This window comes from Strigops habroptila, chromosome Z (assembly GCF_004027225.2).
Source record: "Strigops habroptila isolate Jane chromosome Z, bStrHab1.2.pri, whole genome shotgun sequence".
NCBI lineage: Eukaryota > Metazoa > Chordata > Aves > Psittaciformes > Psittacidae > Strigops > Strigops habroptila.
In genome coordinates this window covers 6,754,629-6,764,840 of record NC_044302.2, presented here as the reverse complement: position 1 = coordinate 6,764,840, position 10,212 = coordinate 6,754,629, and the positions used below count along the sequence as shown (strand labels likewise).

At 39.8% G+C, this 10,212-nt stretch overlaps 1 protein-coding gene across 2 annotated transcripts; it reads left to right on the top strand.

Moving 5' to 3' along the window:
- The first annotated feature begins 1,403 nt into the window (after nt 1-1,403).
- DYNLRB2 (dynein light chain roadblock-type 2) lies at nt 1,404-7,772 on the top strand. Of its 2 annotated transcripts, XM_030471279.1 has the most exons (4): nt 1,404-1,450; nt 1,623-1,698; nt 5,091-5,258; nt 7,461-7,772. In XM_030471279.1, the coding sequence occupies exons 1-4, from the start codon at nt 1,448-1,450 to the stop codon at nt 7,502-7,504; spliced, it is 291 nt and encodes a 96-aa protein (XP_030327139.1). In that variant the 5' UTR covers nt 1,404-1,447; the 3' UTR covers nt 7,505-7,772. The 2 variants fall into 2 exon arrangements, with proteins under 2 accessions (XP_030327139.1, XP_030327138.1); XM_030471278.1 differs by lacking the exon at nt 1,623-1,698 and having other exon boundaries at nt 1,423-1,586.
- Nucleotides 7,773-10,212: the final 2,440 nt, after the last annotated feature.

Genomic DNA, 10,212 nt, shown 5'->3' with positions numbered 1-10,212 from the left:
AAAATTCAGAACACCATACATCTCACTGTGGCAAACCTGCATAGGTGCTATCAATACAAATTGAAGCCCTGGATAAACTGTTCACAAGTGAAAACTCACACAGCTGAAGCAGTGACTCACACAGGCCAGAATCAGGTACAAGAACAGCGTTCCTGACTGCCTTCCACAGCATGTCATAGGGTGCTGCGTTAACTCCTAAATGGCAGCTTTTAGAATATAAATACTGGTATTTCTGATACTTTCTCCCTTCTCTCATCAGCCTGATTTTCAACTCAGTTACACACTTACCTGAATACACAGCAACTTCAACACTTCTGATGTTGGTCCCTACCAGCCTGAAACTTAATAAAGCCTAGAATAATATTGTTGCAATAGATGCGGCAATCCCACACACTGAAGTTATTTGCTCTCCAACATCGGACCACAAACTGCATTAAATTATGTGCTGACACTGTTGCAACTTTCAAACACAACTGCATCTTTAAATGATTACAGATTAATAACCAGCTTGTTAATTTATTCTTAAGACCACTCTGTTTAAAAATATGGGGGGAGGGGGCTGCTGGCTCCCCAAAACACCAAACTGGGAAGTTGTTGACTCTTTAAAGCAGCTAGAAGTGGCAAAGAGCTTCATATACAACACATAAAATTGAGGAAGACTAGCCCCCTTGCCTTAAAAACACACATAAGAGCCTTTTGAACGCATCAGCACTATTTATGGTGTGCATGGACAACAATGGCTCTTCAAATATCTTGCACGTGAAGTCTATACCTCTACTAAGGTATAGGTATAAGGTAAGGTATAAGGTAAAGGGGAACAGAAATAGGCATGTAACTTATTTACACGTTAGCATTATAAAAGCGGCATACGCTAGTTTCAAGCCAGGTAAACTATAGCAGCAGTGTTTCTTGCAGAGGTGACTTACCTATCACTAAATAGTGACCACAGTACAGCAAGACTAGAAATCACCTACTGATAAACAAGCAGCTCCGCACACTCCATACTATGTAACACTTGTGGGAAAACAGAATATAAACAAGGCAACATTTACCCATAGGGAGAAGAAAAATTATTATTTCTAACAACAGTACCTAGTATCTTTGGGATTTAGCTAGTATCAGCCTCAGCTTTAAAGTAAGCTAAGTAAAAACCCCTATACACCAACAACTAAGGCAACTTGATCCTATTCCACCTCACTCCCCAGCCACCAACGCCGCCGAGGCACTACACAACCCAAAGCCACACTAACAACCGCAACGCCCCCAAACGCGCTTAATAAGCCCCCGCTGCCCTGACGAGCCCCCCGGGCCGCCCCTCAGGGCTCCATTAACGCCCGGGCTTGGCCCCTCCGCAGGGCGCGCCCCGCGGCTCCACAGCGGGGCCGCACCGGCCCGCGCCGTCACTTCCGCCGCTCCATAGCAACGACGGCGCGGCGGCGGCGAGGCCATGGTAATGGCGCTGCTCCCGCCCGCCGCCCCGGCCATGGGATGGGGAACGGGGCGGCGGGCCGAGCTGCAGGGCTCGGTATCGGGCGCGGCGGCCCCGCGGCCTCCTCACAGGGGTCGCGCCACGCCTCCGGTCGAAGGTGCGGTGGGTGCTGTGGTGTTCTTTCTTCCCGCAGGCTGAAGTGGAGGAAACTCTAAAGAGGATTCAGTCCCACAAAGGCGTTATCGCGACTATTGTGATAAACGCCGAAGGTAAAACTCCCTCTGGTTTCTCCAAGAAACAAGCTTGGTAGTGGTAATGAGCGTAGTAACTCTGAAGCACAAAATTGCAGATTGTGAAGTGTTAATGTTGCGATGTTTCCTGAAGGTGTTGTGATTGTGAGGAATGTATGTTTCGCCTTAAGACATGAATATTTGGTTGGTGGCCATTTCTTCAGCCTCTCCATATAATGTAGTTTTTCATTTGAGTTAATGGAAAGCAGAGCCTTGACTTAAGTTTTCTCTGAAGAAATGGCTGGAAGTATCATAATCTTAAGAGGTCCCATGTTGTTACTTATCCCCCTTGTTTAACTAGACTATACTTTCTTTTTCAGAAGCACATCTTGGTAGGTTGCAGAAAGGGAGAACGTGTGGCACTAAGCTGTTGCTTTTGCAGGTGTTTAGTCCAAAGTTCTTTGTACAAACAAGAAAAGTCACCGTCGCCTTCTTCTACAAAAACATCAGGAGAAAAGTTTCTACTAAACAAAGTTGGTCTCCTGCTGTGGGACTCATTCCTTTGCCCTGCTAAATATTCACAATTTCTTTAAATTGTTCTTTAAATTGTGTAATGGTGAGTTGTCATAGATTGAAGAGCAAGTTTCATGTCAGGACGGCTTTGGCTGTGATTGTGAAGGCTGCAAGCGAAAAGCTTGCACAGAAACCAATTTTCAGGAGCTAAGCTTCCCAGGTTAATGTGTTTTAACCATTCCCTTACAAAAAAAGACTCAACTGACCTTGCCTGTGATTCAGTTGAACTCCTTCACTTTTACAGTCTCCCCAAAACTATTGCGCTAGCAGCAGTTTAGCAACAGGAGGCAAGAATACTGAGAAGAAAGCCTAAATGTTATTTAGTGTTTAGAAAATGTGGGCAATTTAATTTGTGTGCCTGGAAACGTTGAGTAAAAAGTGCCTTTGTTCACATAATAGATGATGCAGGTCAAGAGAGAAGTGCATAGCCTGGCAAATAGGAACTGAAAAGCTGCTCTGTGCGTGCACGTGCTTATGTCTAGATATGGCTGTTAGCTAAGTGGAAATGCAGCCTGGCTTCAGAACAAGGACTGCTTCAGCCATTTCTGTATTGTTTCAGTAAATAGAATGTGACTTGATCCAATGAGCACTTGGACTAAGCTGCAAATGAAAAGTGAACAAAATCAAGCATTTAGGTAACACAAATGATCCTTTTTGAGCTTGCAGACTGATATGTTTCTCAAGGCAAAACCACCACTGAAATCTAATAGAAAACTAACCCAATTTTCTTATGTTCTGCTACTTGGAACAGTAAACTTCTTGGCACAATATTGGTCTCATATGCTTTCCCAATCAGGTGTACTACTGCTGCCCATCGTTACCTCAGATAGAGCTCTGCAGAGTTAGGATGACACCATGCTTTTTAAAAGACTGTTTTGGATTACTTCTGTCTCAGTTCTGATTTACTGAAGAGTAATTCTACTTCCCTTTTTTGCACACGAGACTGTTCACAGCAAAGTATAAAGTTCCCTGGGTCCTGTTCAGACTTTTCATCCTCACAAACCTGTAGAACACGTGGCCAGGCTGAATCTGATGGATAAAACTGGTGCAGGATTTGGGGGTTTAGTTTGTCATTTAGACATGTTTCATTGCCAGTTGTGAATACAAGAGAGACTGTTCTCTGTAGGGATGTATTTCATCTAAAAAAAATGAAACTCTCTTTTCTTCACTAACATAAATGGTTGTCCTTCACTAAGATTTTTATAGTAGTGTAGGTACATGTAGGTGTAATAGTATGCAGGTGAAATAGCAAATTAAAGCTTCCTGATACAAACATTGCCTATCACTTATTTTAATGCTTAAAGTTGATTTGTTCATTGAAACAGTATGCTAAGTGTACCTTGTTTGGAAAATCTCACCAACTGTTGCTATCCTTCACAGCTGAGAAAGATCGCACTGCAGCATTTCTAATGAAGGATTTATTTGCCTTTCTCTAATTTGGGAGGCAGAGGCAAAGAGAATTTGTCCTAAAGTAAGCATAGCTGAGTTTTAATCTAAGGATGTCACCAGTGTCAACTCATTTTCATGTTATTATTAGACCTCGAAGGATCATTTAACATTTACCATTTACATTAAAAGTGCTGTATTTGTTGAAGCAATCATTTAGGTATAAGGTCATATAAACCTAACACTAATTCATTGCTGCTTTTAAGTGACTTACTCTTTAATGCTGTGATTATATGCGTATTCTTATGCTAATGCAGTGCTAGGGAACACCTGGTTGTTTCCATTAAAACATCAGTTTCAATCTGTGTAATAAACATTCGACAAAAAGGGTCTACTGGGTCATTCTGTACTCTTCCCTACACTACACATCCTATGAACTAAAGGGTATTTCTCAAGTGGCAGCACAGACTTCAAGTGAGTCAAATAACACTTTACTAGGAAAATTACGAAGTAGTCTAATATCTGAGGGGATTCTGTTACTTCTTTTACTCCTTTGCCTCTAATGCTTTACCCGGCATTCACTGTTTTTACATGTTGATTCTTCATTCATAATCAAACCCTTCAGCTCAAGTCATATTACTCTGTTTTTGTATTCCTATCCTGTCCATCTGGAAGGCACAGTATAAATGTATGCAAAGAGAAAACTGCCTTGCCAGCTTGTAATCTATTGTCTTTGTTAGTAGGTCAAATAAATTTTTTATTAGGGAAACAAGCTTATTAAAGACAAACAGTTTGACATTTCTAGGATTACGGTGAACCCTGCTTTTAGTTTCACCTGGTAGCCTATTGATATGAAAAGCATTATTTGACAAATCATTGATAAGCAACAATTCATTAAATCATTAAAAATTAATCTTGACTTTTGTGGTCATATTTTTATAAGTTGGGATCAGGTCACTGTGTACTACCAATTGTCAATATTTTGCTGCTAATTGGAAGGGGTTGTTCCAAGGGTGGGTTTGCTTGCTAAAGGCCAACGTGCTGCTTCTGCCCTTTGATTGCTTTTGGTATTTCACTGGGAATGTGTAATTTCTATTGCTGCACATGCCAAATGCTACAGTTAAAGTGTGGGCTGGATTCTTGCAGCCAAGATACAAGCTTGGTGACAGTGTTTAAACTGATGAGGCACCATATCTGGTTAGGTAGTACAGAACAGAACTTGGTAGGTATTTAAGAGCCCTAAACAGCAATTAGGCTCTTTGGGTTGCCCTATGGAACTTTTGAATGTTTAATTGCCAGTGATTAATGTGAATTATACTTTTAAAAGTATATAGATACCTGAAATCAACATAACTCCTTTCTGCTACAAAACAGAAAATACTATGAAATTCTCCTTTTTCCTCTTATGATCTGCTGTATATGAAGAATATACAATTAAACTGAATGTTTATTAGAGAATTATTTGTTTGCAGGAATTCCAGTAAGAACAACTCTTGATAACTCTACAACAGTCCAGTATGCAGCTCTTCTTCAGCAGCTTGTCATGAAAGCTAGGAGCACAGTACGAGATATTGACCCTCAGAATGATCTAACCTTTCTTAGGATCAGATCAAAGAAACATGAAATTATGGTAGCTCCAGGTAATATTTCTATTAAAATAACAATGGAATTGTATGTCTTTTTAAGTTTGGGGTTTTTTCTTTATGAAGAAGGCTACTGTAGAAAATTTCTATTTTTGAAAATAAGTGTATGAAAACATAACCATGTATTCACCATGTACCCAGATGCGTTAAGATTTTAATGTCCAGAGTTCATATTATTCAAGCTCAGGAACAACCAGGCAAGTCTAGATCTGATTAATGTTCTGTGGGTTTCTGTGGGTTTGCGCAAAGCAAAACTGGACAAATACGTATACATCAAGCAGAGTGTGTCTATATTATTAAAGGCAGGAAATATATTTTAGCTTGAAACAAATGCAAAAAAAAGAATCTTTTTTCTCCTAAAAATTGGTTTTTACTTGGTATGTTATGACATGGTAGCCATAGGTAGCATTTTTGTCATGGATATGCAGGATTATCACCAACATAGTAAACTGTGATAATTATTTTCTTTAAAGCAACCATGGGAATATAGTAACCTGTTACTCACAATAAATATAAATATATGTTAATTTGTTAGTTGCGTCTCTAAAATAGATAACAAGGCCAGATGAAACAGATGAAACTTTGAAAGAGCGTAGATTTAGATTAAACACAAGGAAGAAATTCTTTCCTGTGAGGGTGCTGAGGCCCTGGCACAGGTTGTCCAGAGAAGCTGTGGCTGCCCCATTCCTGGCAGTGTTCAAGGCCAGGTTGGACGGGGCTTGGAACAACCTGCTCTAGTGGAAGGTGTCCCTGCCCATGGCAGGGGCTTGGAACTGGACGAGCTTTAATGTCCTTTCCAACCCAAACCAGTCTGGGATTCCGTAAGCTGTGGGGAAGCTGTGCTCAATTACCAGTACAAGGTGAATCAGGCAAAGTGGAAGTGAGATCAGAGTGGAACAGAGATCCTGCTGTGTGCACTAGCTGACTGAGAGACCAACAGTATGCAGGACTGAGGCTGAAGTGTCTGATGAGGGCACACAGAACAGAGAGGAAGCTTCAGGGATCTCTTCAGCATAGCCACTGGGGAGGATGTGGCTGTGAGTGGTTAGTGATGGCCAGCCTTGCCTGGGGTAGTCCTCTGATGCTGATTTCATACCAAATGTGGAGCAGAGGTACTGACTAGGTATGCATTACCATGCCTTGCTCAAATTATTTATAATGCTTCTATGAAACCAGGATGTGTGAAAGAAATCTGGCACTGTCATTAAGTGTTGGCATTAGTCATCAGCTGGTACTAAGATTAAAATTTTAGTTTAGTTTCTATTTTGGAGTGTAAGCCTAATGCATTTTTTAAATCATGTTTTTTGCTCATTGATTTAAACTGATGCACTTGATTCTTATTTTGCATTTGCCCTTCACTTATTTTTCAGAGGTGATTTTTAGACTAGCAACTATTAAAGCATGTTGGCCTGAAAAAAGTGGTATAAAGTGTGAAGCTCTTTTGCTAATAGGGAGATCAGTTGTTCAAAGGCTCGACTGTATGTTACTATAATAGAAGTTGGCAAATGAACCACCTGTGATTTATATTAAGTTGCTTTTGCATGAAAGTGACAATGCAGGAGTGCAGCTTCTAACTCTCCAAAGCAGATATGACCCTGCTAAATTCACTGGATACTTCCAATAAATGTTTCATTTAAAATAGGAAATGTTAAATAGCTACCCAACTGAATTGTTTCCAAAACTTCCCTGGGCTTTTAGAATTAGTGGGTGAAGTCTTATATGCTTAGAATTTATTCACAATAGAAGTCTATTCGAATCTTTTCTGCTTTTTTCCATGTGTAAATGGGGTTCTCGATTCTGAATAAACTAGGTAGTGAATTGAAAGAACTTCTCTGCACCTGCAGAAAAGGCCACAGATGTCAAAAGTTTTTTTTATTGTAACAAGTGCTAGCTTCCAGGTGCTTATCCTGTGACTTTTTTCATCTTGTTTAAATATTTTTATGTCTTCTTGAAAGCATATCTGCTGCTTACTAAAATAGTTTTAATATGGTATAGTTAAGCTTTATGACACAGATTATTTTTTATCTGTAATCTCAGATTTTTGTGCAAAGTGCTTACATTTTCTAAATGTGTTTTTCATATAAGTGCCATTGCTTTTATGTTTTAGAAATAAAAAGTTGGAGGGGAATAACAAATAAAGGGTATTTATTGGGAAATAAGATAAAATATTGAACTAAACATTTTTACATCTTTTTGCAGATAAGGATTATCTCCTGGTCGTTGTTCAGAACCCATGTGAATAGTCCTACTATGGCAATACTTTCAGAGACAGTGATGTAGTTCTGCATGTTAAACTAATATTACTTGTTGATATTTAGTATCAAACATAGCACTAACTGATTTTACATAAAGTGTAACTGTCGTGGCAGAAATGCTGCCAATTTGAAGTTCCCAGCTGTAGCTATATCAGTTTGTGTTGGAGCAAATCGTAATGCATCTATCAAAATATTGTATGTTTATCTTGATACTCAGGAGAGCAATAATAAAGCAAAATGCTGTAAACTCTCTTAATGGATGTTCAAGCTATTCTTGCAATTAAATCATTCTCTTTATATTCCTAACATTATGCAGAGGGAGAAATCCTACCTCAACGGAAGCTGTAGATTGTGCGTATTCGTACATCTGTAAGTGTGTCTTTATGAGCTAAAGTAACCACAGTTACACAAACCAAAGAACACAAGTGTAGTTCATGGCAGTAACAATGGACTGGATGTTGCCCTTGTCTTTTACTCCTGGGTTTTAAGTATTCAAATGGAAGAAGAGTGAAAGAAAAACTCTTTTATTATTTTCCAACTTCTACACATGGAAGCAATAGCTTCATTTAATATTTTCAGTACTGGGGATTTCAAGCAGATGAAGTTGAGCCTGCACTCTGATGTAGAACTGCTGTTTGTTGGTAATGGGAAATAGTGCTGTTTGGTAACTACTTGAGCCTTTAGATCCAACACACAAGTTGCACACCTCAGTGACATGGGACAAAGGGTTGGTTAAAGCTCAGAATTTTTCCCAAATCAGATCTATTTTTGTACAGCAGCACTAGAGGTTAGATCTCTATTGTGGAGTGCCTTTAAAACAGATGCACTGACAAAAGGCTGCTGCAGAAAAAGCCACTTACAGATCCATTCTGCTCGGAAGATAATGCTGTGTCAGTGCCTTGGGATGAGTCTTGGGTGACATAATGTCCTGGCTGGGGGAGGGCAGTACAGAGCGGGGTGCAGCACCCCTTTTCTGCCTGTGCTGCTGGCCTGGGGTGAGGGTAAGCCCAGCTACAAGCTTTCCTCCCTCACAGTCCCAAAGCCATGTGAGCTTTGCATTTGAATGTATGAAGAGACAGTGTGAAAGGGCAGGGAGTTTGAGCTGACTCTGTGCTAGAAAAAACATCCTGTCATGCTTGTACTGTAAATAACTTCTGGTTATGGAGATTATATATCAATTTTATCCATTAATTAATTAGACATTAAAGCTTCTTATTTTCTTCAGTTGGCCACAAGAAGGTTTTCCTTCTAGATATAGGAAGGAAGAACAACAAATGGGGGGGCTGTGAGGATGAAAGGAAAATTAATCTGTTGAATACTGCTCAGGGATCTTTGTGGTACATCATATGAATTGTGGTTGAGGTTATGAAACTGATAAATCATGGTCCCAGTGGATATAGAGTCAGCAATCGCTGTTAGGACTATGTTATGTATCGCTCAAAACTTACACAAAGGAGAGTATCAAAGCCTGGTGCTATATTTTTCAAATCTGAGTGTTTGCTCCAATTTTGCTAAGTAGCTTGAAAATGCTGTATTTCACTGAAAAACCTTGTTACATAAAGTCAGAATTGCTTCTGGGAGCTGAAAGTATCCAAGTGCTGAGATCTCAAGGGCTACCAGACAGACCCCACACCCAAGCAGTGGGTATGGGGACCAAGGAAGATTCTGGCCATTGAGAGGAAGCAAACCCAGAGGCCCAGTGTGATGGAAATTAAGCCCATAAGGGCTATTCAGCATGTTAAGGCTATGTAAATCAACAGGACACTACTGGTAGCACTTACTGTAGTCAGTGCTGTGCCAGAGGAATTTCCTTACCACGGGAGGGTTTCTTAATTGCGCACTGGAAAACAACCATTTGAAGTTGTTTGTAATGAACCGATATATTAACGTGTGTCAATGCTTTCAAAACCCTAAGTTTTTGTTATCTTCTCTGCTTCTGTTGTGATAATTTTAAAAATCCAACCTATTTATTGCTATGCATTAGTGAACATTTATTCTACTAATATCCTGGCATGTCAAACGCCCACCAATTCAAAGCTCAGACTTTTCAGCACATACCCAAAACTATGGCTGAATTCCAACTAATATTAATGAGCTTTTAGGGCAAATAGTTTTGTTTTCACGGTTTTCTCTAACAGCATTAAATTCTGTGGAGGTTTCACTGTGTAAGCCCAGAAAGCTGCCAGAATTACCATCCCTGTTACACTTTTCTATTGTCAAAAATAATATTACTGTTGCAATTTCCAGCATCATTGAAAAATGTCCTTCATCCCAAAGAACACAATAGCGCACTGCAAAGAGGAAAGATTAGTGTCTGGCAATGTTCTTTCCTTTTGGTCTTTCTGATACATGTGTTCCCTTTACAGACTTTAATCCAATATTTATTAAGCAGCTGATGATTGCTGCTTGATAGTAGCTTGATAGTAGCTTGATAAAGCACTCAAAAAGACACTTAAGCTAAATCATTAAAATTAAACACATGCTAAATCATTTTGCTGAAAAGTGGTTTTATGTGGAAAAATAGCCTTCAGCAGATGCGTGTAGTTCTTCAAGGGTCAAATACTGCTCACAAATTAGGCTCTTTCCCGTTCCTAGGAGAGGCATAGATGCAGATAAGAGGGCAAAGTTTGGTCTCTTTAAAATGATGTGTGTAGTAACCAGAGCTTTGCAAACACACGGGCTGAGCTGTGCTGCTG